This window comes from Ochotona princeps, chromosome 17 (assembly GCF_030435755.1).
Source record: "Ochotona princeps isolate mOchPri1 chromosome 17, mOchPri1.hap1, whole genome shotgun sequence".
In the NCBI taxonomy this organism is placed as follows: Eukaryota; Metazoa; Chordata; class Mammalia; order Lagomorpha; family Ochotonidae; genus Ochotona; species Ochotona princeps.
The window spans coordinates 1,146,862-1,165,776 of NC_080848.1; the positions used below are offsets into that span (position 1 = coordinate 1,146,862).

The 18,915-nt window shown below is 58.2% G+C and overlaps 1 protein-coding gene across 2 annotated transcripts in view; it reads right to left on the bottom strand.

Annotated features, from left to right (window-relative positions):
* Nucleotides 1–17,220, bottom strand: part of RPTOR (regulatory associated protein of MTOR complex 1) — a 226,148-nt gene extending 208,928 nt beyond the window's left edge. For both annotated transcript variants that reach the window (XM_058675485.1, XM_058675484.1), the window contains exon 1: nt 17,048–17,220. In XM_058675485.1, the coding sequence (XP_058531468.1) occupies nt 17,048–17,209 (162 nt within the window). In that variant the 5' untranslated portion in view covers nt 17,210–17,220. The remainder of the gene's footprint in view (nt 1–17,047) is intronic.
* Nucleotides 17,221–18,915: the final 1,695 nt, after the last annotated feature.

Here is an 18,915-nt window from a genome sequence, read left to right on the forward strand (position 1 = left end):
CAGACACTCTAAAGTGGCAGGAGTACAGCAGGCGACATCTAGAATCCCAACACAAGACCACTTCCCCCGGGGCCACGGACACTGAGCCCCGTCAGTCAGGGTCTGTCCTCTGGGGGACACACAGGCCATGCGGGGCCACGGACACTGAGCACCCGTGAGTCAGGGTCTGTCCTCTGGGGGACACACAGGCCATGCGGGGCCACGGACACTGAGCACCCGTCAGTCAGGGTCTGTCCTCTGGGGGACACACAGGCCATGCGGGGCCACGGACACTGAGCACCCGTGAGTCAGGGTCTGTCCTCTGGGGGACACACAGGCCATGCGGGGCCACGGACACTGAGCCCTGTGAGTCAGGGTCTGTCCTCTGGGGGACACACAGGCCATGCGGGGCCACGGACACTGAGCACCCGTGAGTCAGGGTCTGTCCTCTGGGGGACACACAGGCCATGCGGGGCCACGGACACTGAACCCCGTCAGTCAGGGTCTGTCCTCTGGGGGACACACAGGCCATGCGGGGCCACGGACACTGAGCACCCGTGAGTCCAGGGTCTGTTCTCTGGGGGACACATAGGCCATGCTCCTAGACACGGTGCAGTACACAATCCGAAGCAGACAAATTGCTTTTCTGTAGCTGAAAAGAAAGACCCACAGCCCCCATGCACCGCAGTCTCCGGGCCACCGTTGGAGCCCTCGCGGCAGCCTCAGGCTGCGTGACCAAGTGCCCAGTTTAAGTCCCAACAGCAAAGCAGGAGGATTTGATTCTTCAGTCTGAAATCCTCTTACATGCCTAACATTTATTTCAGCGTCAACTCCTGACCTACCAGGCTTTATAAAGCCCAAATGAAATGCAAATGCTGCTATCACAGGAAGGCGGCCAAAGCCAGACTTGGAAATTACCTGTCTGCAGATCTCAGGAGTTGAACTCGCCCAAACCTTAATCTGTGCTATTAATTTAATGTGCCGACATAATCCTAAACTGTAATGCCATAGTTGGTCGGTAAAATTCCACTGGGGGAAAGTTGGGTTCAGTGAAAAGAACAAAACTCCAACACACACCCCGGTTTACTGTGAAGAAACCACTGTGAGCTCACTCGTTTAACAAGAGCGTGCAAGCCGTGCCCATGAGCCTCAGCAGGGCCGCCTCCTGTCTCGCCAGGCCCCCAGCATGCACACCGCAATGAGCAGAGCCACCTCTTACACACCTTCCGGGGCGGCGCAAGAACTGCCCAGCCATTTCCCATGGGGGAATGTCTCCCCACAGGCTCCTGCCCAGACAAGCAGGGGTCAGGGAATGCTAAACATCCCAAGACCCTCCCTCAAACCTTCCCAGTCTCCCCCTTTCCAGAGGACCCCCACCTCCGTGCCCTCTCCTGGGAGGTGCTTCCCCTCCCCCTTCTTTCTACATTCACCTGGTCACTTGGCAAATAAAACTGCTCTGTCTGCAGCCAAGGCCCAGTTTTTATTTCGACACTAAGCTGAGGACAACACCCACTGAGCTGTTGTGGTAATACAAGTGCATGGCCCTGAGAAAGGAAGCACCATGAGGGGGGCCCTGAGCTGAGCAGAGCCCACTGCCACAGCAGAACCTGGTGAGACCTTGCATTGAGGCCAGGGAGTCCTTGGAACGCCAGGGAAAATGCGGCCCTCCAGCAGAACACGTAGCCCGGGGTCTGGGGTCCGGAGAAGGGTGTGAGAACGAGGAGCGAGCCGGGAGACGCCAAGAGGACAGCCCCAAGCGACCATCACTCGGCCCTGGCGTTTCTAGGTTAAGGACCAGACAGCAAGCACTGCTGGCTGCTAATTTCAACGCGGAACACAGCAGAGACCAGGCTGACAAGCACCCGCTGGAACGCCCCACACCGGAAAGCTTAAGCCTCCCTTGGAGACCTGCATCCCATCCCCGGGTGGCTGGGGCCGCAGCCCTGCTCCCCACGCTCCCCTGGAGCAATGGCCCCTGGGCAGCAGCCGCGATGGCCCCTGGCCACAGCACAGACACCTGCACTGAGTCCCGGCCCTGGCTGCCAGGCACTTGAGAAGCAATCCTCTCTTCCATTTCAAATAAATAGTTTTTTTGTTTTTAAAGATTGATTTATTTTTATTGGAAAGGCAGATACACAGAGAGGAGGAGAGACAGAGAGAAAGACCGTCCGTCCAATGGTTCATTCCTCAAGTAACCACAATGGCTGGAGCTGAGCCAATCCGAAGCCAGGAGCCAGGAGCTCTTCTGGGTCTCCCACGCGTTGGGCCATTCTTGACTGCTTTCCCAGGCCACAAGCAGGGAGCTGGATGGGAAGCAAGGCTGCCGGGACTAGAACCGGCAATCATATGGGATCCCAGCAAGGACTTTAACCACTATGCTATCACACCAGGCCCAAATAAATGTATTTTTAAAAGCACAGGAAAACATAAATGTTTATGAACAAAATTCCACTGATCGCAATCCCCATTCCTGTTCACAGTGTGTCTTTCCACAGCTCCGATTATCACCAATGTGGCTTTTGAACACACAGAGGACCGCATCACAGAAGCTGTCCCACCACGTTCCTGGGAATGTCTCCATCACAGCACATCCCGACACCACGCTCTTCCCTGGCATCAGAAATCTACCGGAGCTCCACCTCCCACCCAGCCCCTGCGCTCACGAGGGAGAGAGCAGCGGACGGCCCAAAGCCTGGGGACCCTGCGCCCACGAGCGAGAGCTGACAGCCCAAATCCTCAGGACCCTGCGCCCACGTGGGAGAGCGGACGGCCCAAAGCCTGGGGACCCTGCGCCCACGTGGGAGAGCGGATGGCCCAAAGCCTGGGGACCCTGCGTCCACGTGGGAGAGCTGACAGCCCAAATCCTCGGGACCCTGTGCCCACGTGGGAGAGCGGACGGCCCAAAGCCTGGGGACCCTGCACCCACAAGGGAGAGAGGATGGCCCAAAGCCTGGGGACTCTGCGCCCATGTGGGAGCGAGGACGGCCCAAAGCCTGGGGACCCTGCACCCACGAGCGAGAGCGGACGGCCCAAAGCCTGGGGACCCTGCGCCCACGAGGGAGAGCGGACGGCCCAAAGCCTGGGGACCCTGCGCCCACGAGGGAGAACTGACGGCCCAAAGCCTGGGGACCCTGCGCCCACGAGGGAGAGCGGACGGCCCAAAGCCTGGGGACCCTGCACCCACGAGGGAGAGCTGACGGCCCAAAGCCTGGGGACTCTGCGCCCATGTGGGAGCGAGGACGGCCCAAAGCCTGGGGACCCTGCACCCACGAGGGAGAGCTGACGGCCCAAAGCCTGGGGACCCTGCGCCCACGAGGGAGAGCGGACGGCCCAAAGCCTGGGGACCCTGCGCCCACGAGGGAGAACTGACGGCCCAAAGCCTGGGGACCCTGCACCCACGAGCGAGAGCGAGGACGGCCCAAAGCCTGGGGACCCTGCACCCACGAGCGTGAGCGGACGGCCCAAAGCCTGGGGACCCTGCGCCCACGAGGGAGACCAAGAAGAGGTTTCTGGCTCCTGGCTTTGGGATCAGCTCAGTTTTAGCCGTTGCAACAGCCTGAGGAGTGAATCAGCAGATGGAAGATCTCTCTCTCTGTAAACCTTTCTTCCCAATGAGAATAAACCTAAATAAACAAATAAATACTAAGTAAATGGATGAATGAACACTGTAACAAACATACTCCTGGATGACTAACTGGGACAATCTTACAATGCCAGCTCTTCTCATTGGCTTAAATTAATTATTCTCAGCCTGAAAACACACAATTCTACAACAACAATCCCCTAGGTACTCCATTTGTAAAAAATTAACATAACGATTTCTAAAACACATCTCTATGAGTAAGGCACAAAACGAACAAAAAAAAATCTAGAGTCAACCACAAACTACCCACAGCATCCCGGAAAGGGCCCAGACCTGCCCTGCCCCACCGGGCTCCTGGACCTGGGTGTCCTGGGGTAGGTCCTGGGCTCCGGGATCAGCCGGCACAGTGAGGACACTGAGAGCTGAAGGCCTGGCCACGTCCTCACTACAGTGGCCTAATCAGGGGCCCCAGGACAGCGCAGCGGCTCAGGTCACTAGAGAGCCGACACCGCGCTCCATCGCTCTCAGCTGCTCAGCGTCCGGGAAGCGAGCCGGCAGGCAGACCACTCCATCTCCCCAACCCCTCACTTGTTCTCTCTACCTCTCTCTCCAAGGAATAAATTTTTTAAAATTCTTCTCAAAGATAAAAGACCATCAGGAGCAATTTGGCAACCATTTCCCAAATATACATGCAGTTAAGCAAAATTGTAATTATATACTTAATGTGAGAAAACATAAGCTCTGATCCAGTCTGAAATGAGACATAAGGCACTAACGTGACACTATGTCATGCATCATGAGCCGGGACAGTAAAGGTGGCTCGTCTCAACACGCTCCCAGCAGGACCAAGAGTGCACAGGGCTGGGGTCCAGGCCTTGGAAGCTCCCTGCTGGTTCTCAGACTGGGCACAGCAGTGACCCCACCGACTCAGTGGCCGCCACCTGCTCCCTTTTGCTGAAGAACCAGAAGGTAGGCTCCTGAAACAGAAACTTAGAAGGCTCTGCCTCCAACCAGAGCACCTGGAGGAGACTCCAGGCCAGACCTCGGTGAGGAACTCCGGGTCCAGCAGAGGGGAGTGCAAGGACCCAACAGAGGAGTGACGCTCGGGCCAATCCCAAAGCCACACCCCGCGCCCTCCGTGGGTACCCAGGGGCGGCAGCAAGTCCACCTAGGGAGAATACAGGAGACAGAGACCCCAGCAGCAAGCAAGGGCCAGGCTGGGGCCAGGCCTGCCTACCCTCACGCTCAGCACGCGCAGCAGACGGCCAGACAGCCCGGGGACCAGAGGGCTTGCCCCCTGCACTCTCCCCGGCAGGTTCCCAGAGCTGTTTCCACAGAATCCCCCACGGGAAAGACACACCTGCTGTTGGTGAGTGCTCCACTCGCCACGTGGCTCTGGCCCTTCCCTGGACAGTGTCCCCAAGCAGACTCACAGTCTCCTACCTGACCAGACCTCCTGCCAACACCCTCAGGAGCACTGGCTCCTGTGCAGAACGGGATGGGCCGGGAGGACGGAGAAGGAAGCCAAGGCCTGTCCCCTCCGGGCCCCTTAGTCCCCGCACCACGTCTGTACTTCCCCAGGCAGTGAAAATTCCGAGCTCCACTTGCCAGCCTAGTTTCTGCTTTGCCCCTAATGCCCCAAGCATGGACGAAGCAAGCCAGCAGCTGGGCGCCTTCCCTCCACTGGTCTGTCTGCCAATCGAAGCAAACGGGGTGGGGGGGGCTTGTGCTGTGGGTCCAGGGCAAAGCACAAGCGCCGCTCCAAGCCCTGGCTGCTCAGCTGCCGCTCCAGCCCCCTGCTGATCCGCTGGAGAAAGCAGAGAACAGCCCAAGCACTTGGCCCCCTCTACCCACCCACGAGGGAGACCCGGCCGAGCTCCTGGCTTTGGCCCAGCGCAACCCCAGCCGTGACGGCCATTTGGGGAATGAAGCAGCAGACAGATCTCTCTCACTCTGTCACCTAACTTTCAAATAAATAAATCCTTAAGAACAAAAAATTCTCTGCAGTCACGTCTACCAATACCTGACAAATTTAAGCATGTTTAAAGGATTAAAATATAATGCTACACATTACCGAAATGGCATCTTCTACATAGTTAGACAAAATGAAAAAAGTGTCAAACTTCAAGTTTTTGGAAACAAACATGCCACATGTCATGAACACTCCTTTCTATGTCTTCTGAACAAAGGCAGGTCGAGCCAGCCGCTCGGAGGGCAGCATCACACACAACCCCAGGCTAGCGTGCTTGCTCAGGCAGCTGTTGGGAAAGCGAGTGGGAAGGTATCTTTCAGACTCCCGAGATCCACCTCAGACGGCTAATGAAAAGCTCGTGCCTCAAGCACAAAACACGCAACCCTGGCCACACTTCAGCCCACACTCGGACCAGGGGCTGCTGTCTCCACCTTCCACAGCACCCTGCTGCCCTCCTGCCCACAGCGGTGACCCTCACGGCTGGCAGACAGGCACAACCCGCACCCTGCTGCCCTGCTGCCCACGGCGGTGACCCTCACAGCTGGCAGACCAGCACAACCCGTACCCTGCTGCCCTCCTGCCCACGGTGGTGACCCTCACGGCTGGCAGACCAGCACAACCGGCACCCTGCTGCCCTCCAGCCGTGGGTCCTCTGTGGTGACCCTTCCGGCTTCTCCCAGGATCACCACCAGCCCCTCTCCACCTGCTTTGCCCACTGCCGGTCTCCCTCCTGCTCCAGACCCTGCACCCCCCACAGCCAAAGACATCTGTGTGTGACACTCCCAGCTTTAGTTCTGAAGCAGCTTGCTCCCCGTCACCAGCCACACTGAGACACCAGACAAGGACCCATTAAAGGAAGTCCCAGCCGGTGGTCGCCTCGAGTCTTCAGCCCGGACAGGACTCGGCCAGGCAGCAGGTGCACTCGTCCCAAGGAGGCCAGGAGCTGGACTCTGGGTTTCTGCTCACACACACCCTGGAAGGCAGGGATGAAGGCGCAAGGGACTGCTCCCCGTCACTCATGTGGGAGACCTGGACCTACTCGCCAGCTCCTGGCTTTGGCCACAGTCACTGAGGGCAACCTGGGAAATAAGCCAGTCGGCGAGGCGTGTGTGTGTGTGTGTATGCGTGTGTGTGTATATGCGTGTGTGTGTGTGTACACGTGTCTGCCTCATACATCAACAAATCAAATAATTCAAAGCAGATGGCTTATACAGCCAACACAAAGCTAAATGTTCCCGCTGGTAGCCCAGCCCCACCCAGTCCCATGAGCAGCTTCGGCCAGCGCGCCTGCTGACCCTCCTGGACACCCTCGGAGAACACAGCACCCTGCCTGTAAGTGACCAAAGGCCTCTGCTCACCTGTTCCTTGCCAGACCGTGTCCACTTCCCTGTGCTCCGGAACAGGAGCCCCCACGCTGAGCCATGAGGCAGTCCCCGCTACACTCACCCAGGACCTCCAGCCCACCACGCTGTGCCTGCACGTCAGGCAGCACCTTCTCCCGAGGCTGGTCCAGGCGGCGTCCAGGGCCCCAGGCCCTCCCTCAGGCAAGGGGAGTGCACAGGGCGGATTCCATCAGCACACGGCACCTGTTCCCAGTTTCAGGCCCTGCCCGACACCGGCCAACCCCGCACTTGCTGCAGCCCAGTCCCTGCTTTCTCTTAACCACACAAACACTTCAACGCAAAGATTCCTGCAGACCCTCTTCCAAGTTACACCAGTGGGTGCTGCAGTCTAGCCCAGACCCTGCCAATGCCCATGCCAAGGGACACTGCAGTCAGGTCCAGCCCAGAATGCCACCCCCACTCCAGCTCTCACGCTCACCAGGGGGAACAATCCAGCCAGGGTGTCCCCTTAGCTCCCCAACCAGGCCTGTTCCCAGCCACAGATCTTGTGCATGCCAGTGGTTGCTCTGACCCAGCTTGGCATAGCACACCCCCATCTTGGCCTCTGCCAACAGCCCGCCCCCAGTCCCAACCCTCACTGGCAGGTGCTGCAGCCTAACCCTATCCGGTCTGCTCCCATTCCTGGCTCATACAAACCAGCAGGTGTGATAGCCTAGCCCAGCATGACCTGCACTCCAGCCTGGCTCCTGCACATGCCAGTGAGCTAAGGTTGGTTTGGCCCTGCTCAGCCTGCCCCCCTCCAGAACCAACCCCATACTTGCTGACTGGCAGAGCTACCAGCAAGAGCCATGGTCCACCAGAGGAGTTTCCCAAGTTCCCCCATCAGGCCCACCTCCGGGCCCAGATCTCACATGTGCCAGGGGGTGCAGGTGATAGGCCCTTATCCAAGATAATCTGCCCCCTCCATCCCAGCCTTTATATGAACTGATGGATGCTGTGGCATGGCCCAGCCCACACACTATCCTTGGGTGTGCCTGTGGGCGCTGCAGCCTGGACCTGCCTGGTCTGTTCCCAACCCCAGTACCCACGAATGTCGCAGGATTCCATGGTCATGCCTAGCTCAGCCTGTCACCACTCCCTGCTCTTATGCAAGCAAGCAGAAACTGCAGTCCCACAGAGTGGGCCCACATGTCCTCCTCAGAATCTGATCCCAGAGCTGTTTCTCTTGCACATTAGTGTCATGGGTGTGGGCTGGATAGTGTGATCAGTTGGGTTGAGCTAGGTTTCAACAACCATTGATGCGTACAAGAGCTGAATGAGATGTGGGACCAACTGGGCCAAGTTGGGCATATACTGGTAAGCACAGGAACAGAGCTGGGACCAGATCTGGTGGGGGTTACTAGGGTCGCCCCAACTAGGCTACAGGTCCCACTACTGAACATGAGGGCCAAGTGTGTGGCGGGTAGGCGTGGGCTGGGCCACAGCATCCACTGGTTTACATAAGCCTCTGTGTTAGAGCAGTCACAACCACCAGTGTGTGTGTGTAGGCAGACATGGGTCACATGGACCCTTTAGTGGCAACCACATATAAGAGCAGGTCTGGGATCACTTCAGATAAGGTTTCTTTGGGAATCTGTCCAGCTGAACTGCTGGACTCAGACCTCCAACTATGGGGAGAATTGCAGGATCTGTGGTCTGACCACGGAGTGCATGTGTCAGAGCTGGGCCTCCTCAGTGGCTCAGAGCAGTGGACGGCATGCCCACATGGAGGATACGGCAGTCCACTGGGGCCTGAAGAGGACACCTGCTTCCGAGGAAGGAGAGCAGAACAAACTGCTCAACCACCCCAGCCAAACGTTGGCAGCAAATACCTGGGCGAATGGAGACTCTAGGGGGACTGCGTCAGCAGCTGGACCTTGGAAGGAATTCCTCATCCTTGGATTGGCAAGATCGACAGCATTTCAGAACTATCGAAACCGTCTGACCCAAACCCTTGGAGCAAGCTCCGCATCGGGGACTCTGGAGTGACATCAGGTGGCCACTCCCCATCCCCGGGTACTGAGCTGGTGGGCAGCCTAGGTGCAGCTTCTCCCCTAATTTCCCTCCTTCCCCCAGACAGGAGGAAGGGGGGAAGATTTGGAAACAATGGTCTCACAGTGGTGGACTATGTAAACATCAAAAATAAAAAATAAAATTAAAACAAAAAGTAGAGCACTGGGGCAGAGGTGGCTTAACCTGCTACGCCACCACGCTGATCTCAACGGTAATCTCTTCACGGTTTGCTAAAATCTATCTGAATAAAACGTAAAAAGGAACTTCTATTTGCAGCACATTAATAGTCAGCTGGCCTGACTGAATGACCCACAGTGCCAGACACTGGTCATTTGGAAACACAAATTCATTCAATTATGCAGATGTTTCCAAAATGGACACACCTCATTCTGTAACTGCAACAAACAAACAAACAAACAAACAAAAAGCCCAATGCATAAAGCAGCACACTGTCAACACAGCCTTTTCAAGGACTCCCAGTGGCCCACACAGCAGGACCTGAACCGGAACGCTCAGGCTTATACTGGCAACACACATGGCTAGCTGGCACCCCTTAACTGCAGCTCACTTGGTCCATTGTCAAGAGCCAGCCTGCACAGGGCACTGTCACCCTCCGAGCCAGCCTCAGGGCACTGCCACCCTCAGAGCCAGCCTCAGGGCACCAGTGGCCTGAACACAGCAGTTGCTGCAGCCACCAGGCCCACCAGGCCCACCAGGCCCACCAGCAGCAGAGTACAAAGGAGACACAGGCCAAAGCTGTTCAAATCAGCCACATCAGCACTTCACCAAGGACATTCGCAAGGGGCAACGGGGTCTTATTTTCATGTGAGTGGAAGGCAAAGGTGACATTAAGAGCTACTACCACAGGTGCCAAAAACTGGGCTCACACTGAGGGGACAGTAATGGCTAGCCCCTGGTGCCCCTCATGGGCTCACGCCGGGTGCCAGCAGTCAGAGCCCCCGCCATCACTCAGGACCACTGGAGCAGGAAACAGCCCAGGCCTCTCCTCCAGCAAGGCCAGACTCGACAGGCTGGTGCTGTGGTGTAAGCAAGTAGTTATCCTGTCCAGAGTTCCGGCTGCTCCATTCCAGATCCAACCCCTGCCGACGTGCCTGAGAAAGCAGCAGAAGGTGGTCGCAACGCTTGGGACCCCTCACCCACATGGAAGACCCAAAAGAAGCTCCTGGCTTTGGACTAGTCCAGCTCCAGCCACTGTGGCCAACTAGCGAGTGAAGTGGCAAACGGAAAACCTCTCCCTCTCTAAGCTAACTCTGCCTTTCAAGTGAACACATACATTTAAAAAAAAAAAAAAAAATCCCAGCAGCGTGGCCTAGCGGCTAAAGTCCTCGCCCTGAACACGCCGGGATCCCATATGGGCGCCGGTTCTAATTCTGGCAGCTCCACTTCCCAGCCAGCTCCCTGCTAATGGCCTGGGAAGGCAGCAGAGGACGGAACCCCAGGCACGGGGATTCAGCACATGGGAGACCTGGAAGAAGTTCCCGGCTCCTGGTCTGGGGCAGCCCAGCTCCAGCCAGGTGGCCATCCGAGAGTGAACCAGCGGATGGAATATCTCCACCTCTGCTTCCTCTTCTCTCCTTGTAATTTTGCCTTACAAACAAAGAAAAATAATTTTTAAAAATACAGTATTTTAAACAAATCAAACAAACAATAAAATTGGTTTGGAACCCCTGGGTTCCTGTACAGATCTGGGGGAGCTCCAGGTCTAGGGCCCCGGCAGGCACCCCAAGCAAGGCTGCATCACCTTACCCGCCTGCCCGGGCTTGGTGCTGCCAGCCGCCGCCTGCCCCTCCAGTGGGCTGTTGCAGGGGCACGGTCTCAGTGGAAATTGCTGGGAGGGGACACCTAGGAAGTTTCCTCCTGTTAACTACACTGTTTCTCAGGTGCCCTGTCCTCTCGGGCTGACCAAGCCACTGAGTGAGCCCTCAGCAGTCACGGGGGTAAGGACACCTACGTAACTGAGCCTCAGGACAGACGGCCCAGATGTGGACGTGGTGCGTGTGCCCATCCTCCGACAGCCAGCCCTCTCCTCATCTACCCCCTGCCCGGCACCTCCTGGACATGGGTACGTGTGCCCACCCTCCGACAGCCAGCCCTCTCCTCATCTACTCCCTGCCGGGCACCTCCTGGACGTGGGTACGTGTGCCCACCCTCCGACAGCCAGCCCTCTCCTCATCTACCCCCTGCCGGGCACCTCCTGGACGTGGGTACGTGTGCCCACCCTCCGACAGCCAGCCCTCTCCTCATCTACCCCCTGCCGGGCACCTCCTGGACGTGGGTACGTGTGCCCACCCTCCGACAGCCAGCCCTCTCCTCATCTACTCCCTGCCGGGCACCTCCTGGACGTGGGTACGTGTGCCCACCCTCCGACAGCCATGCCTCTCCTCATCTACTCCCTGCCGGGCACCTCCTGGACGTGGGTACGTGTGCCCACCCTCCGACAGCCATGCCTCTCCTCATCTACTCCCTGCCGGGCACCTCCTGGACGTGGGTACGTGTGCCCACCCTCCGACAGCTAGCCCTCTCCTCATCTACTCCCTGCCGGGCACCTCCTGGACGTGGGTACGTGTGCCCACCCTCCGACAGCCAGCCCTCTCCTCATCTACTCCCTGCCGGGCACCTCCTGGACGTGGGTACGTGTGCCCACCCTCCGACAGCCAGCCCTCTCCTCATCTACTCCCTGCCGGGCACCTCCTGGACGTGGGTACGTGTGCCCACCCTCCGACAGCCAGCCCTCTCCTCATCTACTCCCTGCCAGGCACCAGCACTGACCAGGCCTCCGTGAAGGAGAGGTTCACCTGGGCGAGAAGCAAGCAGCCTCTCCAAGTGGCCGCACAAGGACTCGGTGTGTGCTACAAAGAGCACCCAGGGCACTCACGTGTCATGCCAGGAAAGGGCAGAGAGCGCACACCTCCTCAGGCGCTCAGCACCAGGCCAGGGAGTGGCCGAGTCCAACCAACGCTCCGTGGAGACGCCTGAGCACTGTGCAGATCAGTCACGGCACAAGGAGTGCAGACAGACTGTCGGGAGACCAGTGTCACCAACGCAGGAGCAGCGGCAGCCTGGGCTGGGACAGCAGCAGGAGCCCAGCACAAGCAGGCCTTGACGGGGTCAAGTGTGAAGTAGACCGGGTGGTGAGGGTGAGGGAGGACCAAGGAAGAAGCCCCAATTTAGAGCAGCTGTGTCGCATCAGGGCCGGCCACACGCTGCCTGAGGGCACTGACCGCTGGGCATCTGCACATCACTGACCCACACACAGCACTCACGCGGGCCTGGAACATGCCAGCAGGAAGAGCAGGGAGCCAGGGGCTGGCGCTGTGGCATAGCCAGTAGAGCTGCCACCTGTAGCACAACCCAGCTGGAGTCTCAGCCGCTCCACTTCCGGCACAGCACCCTGCTAATGGCTTGGAAAAGCAATGGAGGACGGCCCAAGCACCTGCCCCCTGTGCCCATGTGGGAGACCCAGATGGGGCTCCTGCCCACAGTAGGCACCTGGGGAGTAAACCAGTGGGTGAAGGCTCGCTCTCTGTCTGTGTCTTCCTCAATTTCTCTTTCTAATTCTGCATTTCAAATAAAAATAATTGTTTAAGGAAGGACGGAGTGGTAGAAGTGAACACAAACACGGCAAGGAGCCCGGCTGATGGGAGGCATGGGCATGGATCTCCAAGGATGCCAGGGAGCGGGGAGCAGAGTGCCTGGACTCTGGGGTGACTTTTAGCAAAAAATGTTAACCTCAGGAATCGGTAAAAGACACCAAGTTAGTACAGGAGCCAACAAAACAGACGGGATTGGACATCGGTCACCACACGGAGACTGCACGCAGGGCGTGGCGGCCGTGGCCCGGGCCACAGGTGCGGCTGCTCTGGTAGACACTTCAAGCGAGGGACCAGGCCAGCCCAGGTGACCAGGCCAGCCCAGATGCTCACGAGCCCCTACCGTCAGAGCCGACCTCACACGCAAATGGACCTGTCTCATCTGCAGTGTCAGGCCACATTCTGTACGCACTGTTTTTCCTTCTACAAAGTATTCATTTATTTATTTGAAAGTCAGAGTAGAGACAGAGAAGGAGAAACACAGAGCTCTTCCATCTGCTGGTTCACTCCCCGAACAGTTACAACCGCAGGGGCTGGGCCAGGCCAAAGGCAGGAGCCAGGAGCGGGATGCTCCATCAGACTCCCACAGGATGGCAAGGGGCCAAGGGGGCCATCGCCCACTGATCTCCCTGGTGCATGCGCACGAAGCAGGTCGGAAGCGCAGCAGCCGGGACTTGAACCGGCACTCGTACGGCAACAGCCTCTGCTGGTGTGCAGTCACCCCAGCCTACACACTGTGCTTTGCAATAATTACATTAGTGCAAATAACAAAAACTGGAAGACATCACACTTCAAAATTTTCTGTGCTTTCAAGAAAAAGCAAACTGACTGGCAAGACCCATGACCCTCAAGCCCCGCCCCCAGCTCCAGCACGGCTCCACAGCTCGCAGGCCGCAGAAATCCACCAGAACAGCACCAAACGCCAGCTCCGTTATCTGTGCACCTGTGTTCTGGCCCACTCCAGCCACACGGGTTCCCCTCTAGCTGAGCGCCTGTTGACTCCGCAGGGTCAGCCATGGCAGGGCCTCCCAGGAAGGCCCCATGGGGGGCCCAGCAGGTCCGCCTGGCACACCTGCGCATCTGCCCGGCTCCGTCTCGAGCAGCCATCTCAGTAGGAACGAAGACTGATAACATCTCTGCTTCTTTATAACCTAATCACTCATAAATTAATGCTTACATTAAAGGTCAAAAACATATCCATTCATCAATTTCAAATTGTTTGAGTCCAGAATTATGGCAGCAGAACGAACCGCACTTCAAAGGAACAAAAAAGGTCCCCTAAAGAGGAATTCTTAAAGAGAATTCTTAAGAGCTGCGGTAAAACCAATTCCTTCCTCTCCCCTTCATTCACCCAAGAAGCAGAAAGGAAGAAGGCTGAGGAGGGAGCCCCGCCCCCCAAGCAAAGACGCTGGAGGCCAGGAGGTGGGCCAGCCCTCTGCTAGCCAAGGACAGGACATCCGGCTCACAGAGATCTCCCCCGTCCTGTCACACGCCCTCCAGGTCTGGCTGCAGGGCCAAGGGCCACCCTGCAGAAGCAGCCGAAATGGCCACTGCCGTTCACTGATACACTGGGCTCGGGCCACCAGACAGGTGCTCAATCACTGAGGTCGGCTGACCCATGCCCGCAAGCACAGACCAGCAAACCCAGCAAGACAAGGAGCAAACACTGGGCCTGGGCCAAGGAGGAAGCTGCTGGGAGCAGGGACCAAGACACAAGTGCCCTGGGCAGAGGTAGCACCACCACCCCCTTGGTGGATGCATGCAGGCTGAGCTGGAAGAGTACACACAGCATGGGACCCTCGGAGCTGGTACCTCCCACCTGCCCGTGTCCTAAGACCAGGCCCTTAGAGCTTCATCAAGGGGAGGGGAAGGCCAGACTGGGCTGCAGCACCCATCAGCAAACGTGTGAGCCAGATCTAGGGGCAGGCTGGGCTGGGTCACTCCACAGCAAATGTGTGAGCCAGATCTAGGGGTAGGCTGGGCTTTTGGTCATTCCAAAAGCACACACTGGCATAAGCAGGACCCAAGACAGGACACAGGCCAGGCCATGTTAGATAGCAGCACCTGTCAGTTTACATGAGGGCTGGGGGCAGGCCAGGCTGGGCCAGACTGCTGCATTCAACAGCAAGAGCTGGGACTGGGAGCAGGACAGGCTGAGCCAGGCTGCAGCACCTGCCAGCCATTGCCAAGCCTGGTGGCAGGTCACCTCTGACTGGGCCACAGCACCTACTGGTGCATGCGAGATCAGGGGCTGGTGGTGGGGCTGGTAGAACTTCAGAGACTCTTTTGCTGGGCCACTGCCTCCCTGGTCAGCATAAGAGCTGGGACTGACAGTGGGCTAGTCTAGGGGCAGGTCAGGCTGGGACTGACAGTGGGCTAGTCTAGGGGCAGGTCAGGCTGGGCAGGCCACAGCATCTTCTGGCAGCACCAGGACTGTCATGTCAGGCTGGACTGCAGCACCTCCTGGCAGGCCTAAGATCTGAGGCTGGGAGATACGGGCGCTTCCCTGCTGGGTTGTAGCTCCTGCTGGTGAGCATGAGAGCCAGGGCTGTAAGCCGGCATGTGGGTGACAAAGGCTGATCAAGTACCTACACATGTGGGCCAGGTCTGGGGGCTCAGGTCAGGCTGAGCCGAAGTGCAGTACCCCTGGGTATGCGCAGCGCCAGAGGGGATGTGGAACAGACCAGGCGCAGCCACAGCACACACTGGCACACACAAAAACCAGGGCAGGAAGTGGGCCTGATGGGGACTGCTGGGGTCTCTCCCAGCTAGACAGGTGTAAGTAAAAGGGTCTGTGGCTGACTGGGCTGGTCAGCATCCATCAGTTCAAGTGAGAGACGCTGGGCTGGGGCAGAACTAACCAGGCAGCTGTATCCACCAGAATGTGTTCTCCGGAGCAGGTGACGGACCCATCTGACCCTGCACTGGCTGGCTCACACAAGTCAAGTCTGAGGCCACTCCACGTGAGGTTTCTGGAGGGGCTCCCTGACTAGACCACTGGGCTCAGACCTCGGCCACAGGGCAAACCGGCCGTGTGGTCTGACCTGAGTGATGTGTCAGGACCGGGCCTCCTCGGCTGCAGATGCCTGTGCAGTGGACAGCATGCCCACGTGCGCACGGTCATGACAGCGGCTCATCTAGGCCAGCAGGGGACATCGACAAGTAGGATCACTCCACCAGTAACATGTTCCTGGGCATGTGGATGCACTATGGTGGACTCAACCTTGGAGCAACAAAACCTCAACTTCTCAGACCTACCAAAACCACTCAAGAACACTCTTCCCCACATCGGGGTCTCTGGGGCATCATCAAATGACCACCCTCCAGCCCTGGTGCTGATGGAGTTTGACAACAAGGAGTGGACCCTCCCTAAGGACACTGGAGAAAAAAAAACAACTGAAGCGTTTGTCCCATCCACCTTCCTCCATACCTGGACCCTCCACACCCTAACTGGAGACCCACATGGGCTTGCATCCCTCAACTACGTAGACAATATTAAAGTTAGAGCAAAGCAGCGGGCCCAGTGCAGTAAGTGCCAGAATCCCATGTGGGCACTGGTTTGTGTCCCAGCAGTCCTGCTTCCATCCAGCTCCCTGTCTGTGGCCTGGGAAAGCAGTCAAAGACAGCCCGAAGCCTTGGGATCCTGCACCCACGTGGGAGACCCCGAAGAGGCTCCTGGCTCCTGGCTTTGGATCAGCTTATTTCTGGCCATTGTGGCCACTTGGGGAGTGAATCAGTGGATGGAAGATCTTCCTCTCTGTCTCTCCTCCTCTCTGTATATCTGACTTTCCAATAAAAACAAATAAATCTTTTTAAAACAAGAAAAAAGAAGCCCCCAAAGCAGGCTTAGCACATGGGTCCACGTACCGATCCCAGGCTGACAGTGCCAAGTGGTCGCAGCCCGGAGCACTGGACAGAGCCAGCAGCCCAGCAAGGCGGCCGGCCACGTCACATCTGCCTGACTTCACGCATAAAACCTAGCTCGCATCAAGCCGGCGCTACCCCAAAGAACTAAGCCAAAAAAGCCTTTCATTCTCAAATAGAAAACGCAGGCCTTTTAAGTGTCTTGTAACATGCCAGAGAAGAACAAGAGAGCCGCACGTGCCAAGGGCAGTCCGCAGCTCCGCACTTCTGGGTCCCCAGGCACCCGGGAGCCTCTTATCTGAACCTTCATCCAGGGCTGCGAGACTCGCTCGCCCACACCTTTGTCACAGAGCGCCAAGGGGCCCCCATTTATCCAGCTCTTTAACCAGGGGTGCCGAACGACATCACTTACTCAGACCTTCACCCGGGGGTGCCAAGGAACCCCACTTACCCGGACTTTCCTCCAGGGACCCCGAAAGACCCCACTCACCTGGACCTTCATTCAGGGCACCGAGAGACCCCACTTTCTGGTTCTCCATTCAGGGGCGCCAAGGGACCCCAGTTACCCGGACTTTCGCCCAGGGACCCCGAGGGATCCCATTCACCAAGACCTTCACTCGGGGCAGCAAGGGACCCCACTCACCCGGTCCTTCATCCGCCAGCTCTGGGCCAGGGACTTGGAGCCCTCGATCTTCTCGCAATGCCTCTTCTTCATGAAGGCCAAGGGCAGGTTCCAGTCGGTGAGGTCGGGCTCGTCCTCCTCTCCCAGCCCCAGCAGGGGCGCCTGCAGCACCTCGGCCTCCATCGGCGGGGTCCTGGGCAGCAGGCGCTCGATGACCTCCAGCCTTCAACACGAGCGAGTCCCGGGACGCACTCGGGGCGCGCACCCCAGAAAGGGGGTCGGGAGTCCGGATCGGGAGGTCCCCCCGCCTCCGGCCGCCCCCACGGTCAGAAACTTTGGGCCCCGCGGGACCCCGACGCCTCGGCCTCCGCCGGCCTCGGGGACGGTCAGCGCCTCGGCCTCCGCCGGCCTCGGGGACGGTCAGCGCGCCTCGGCCTCCGCCGGCCTCTCTCGGCCGTGCGGCGGCAGCCCCAGCCGGGACCGGCCCATCGCGCGCCCGCGGGCCTCTGCTGCCTGAGAGCGGGTCCTGGGGAGCGGGCCGCGCGGCCGCGGGGAGCCGTGTCCTCTGCCCGGGGCGGCACTCCAACTCCGCTCACCAGCACCCCTAGGACGACGCCATCTTGCGGCGGCCCAGAATGCACCGCGAGCGACGGCGTGCCGGCCGGGCCAAACTTCCTCGGCGAGTTCCGGCGCGCTCCGCAGGGAGGCCCCGCCCACGTCACCGTCACCATGGTTACCGCCATTCCGCCGTTCGGCCGTCAAGGCTGCAAAGGTTTAACCATTTCCTTTAAAAAGCGGCTCGTCTGGCCAATCGAAGCGCTCCGCTAAAGCTCAGGCGTCATTGCTGACATGACCGGGAACGCTTTAGTTGGCTTTTGTTCTTTCATGGGAGCGGGAAAACCCAAGATGTCACAGTCTTTTGGCTGTTTTCACAGTAAAACCAAATGGAAAAAGATCATTTCATCAAATAGAATTGTTTCATATTTTGTTAAAGATAGATTTATTTTTATTCAAAAAGCAGAGTTACAAAGAGAGAGAGAGACAAAGAGAGATCTTCTGGACCCAGTGTGGTAACCTACTGGCTAAAGTCCTCACCTTGAACACCCGGGATCCCATATGGGCGCCAGTTCTAATCCCTGCTGTCCCACTCCCCATCCAGCTCCCTGCCTGTGGCCTGGGAAAGCAGAGGACGACCCTGCACCTGCGTGGGAGACCTGGAAGAAGCTCCTGGCATCGGATCTGGCCCTTGTGGCACTTGGGGAGTGAGCCAGCAAAGAGAAGATCTTTCTCTCTGTGTCTCCTCTCTGTAAATCTGACTTACCAATAAAAATTAAGAGAGAGAGATCTTCCATTCGCTGGTTCAGTCGCCAGATGACTACAACAGCCAGGCCTGGGCTGTTCAGAAACCAGGAGCCAGGAGCTTATCTGGGTGTCCCTGGGGGTGTGCAAGAGCCCCAGCACGGCTTTCCCAGGTGCACTAGCAGGGAGCCGGATGGGAGTGAAGCGACCAGGACCTTAACCTGCGTGCACTGCAGAGGCTCAGCTTACTGCACCAAGGCACCGCATTTGTGAGCAGTGTGTCCCGATCTTGACGGCTTCTCGCTGCCTCTGCTCTTCATTAATGCATTTGCCATCCAATGAACATGGCCAGCGGCCGCTGGGCCCAGAGTCTATGGGAGCATCGGAGCAGCGGGGGTGTGACCTCCATCTGCTTCACTGAACCACCTCCTCCCCTCACTGAGCCCTGGAGCCACCGCAAGTGCAGTCCACATCCCGGGGGAGCCACAGGCTGGCCTGTGCCATGTCCTCCGCAGGGCCTCCCTGTGGGTCTCCAGCTGGTTCCCGGCACTGCGGCCTCCTGCGATCATGGCTCATGGCTATCGCATTTC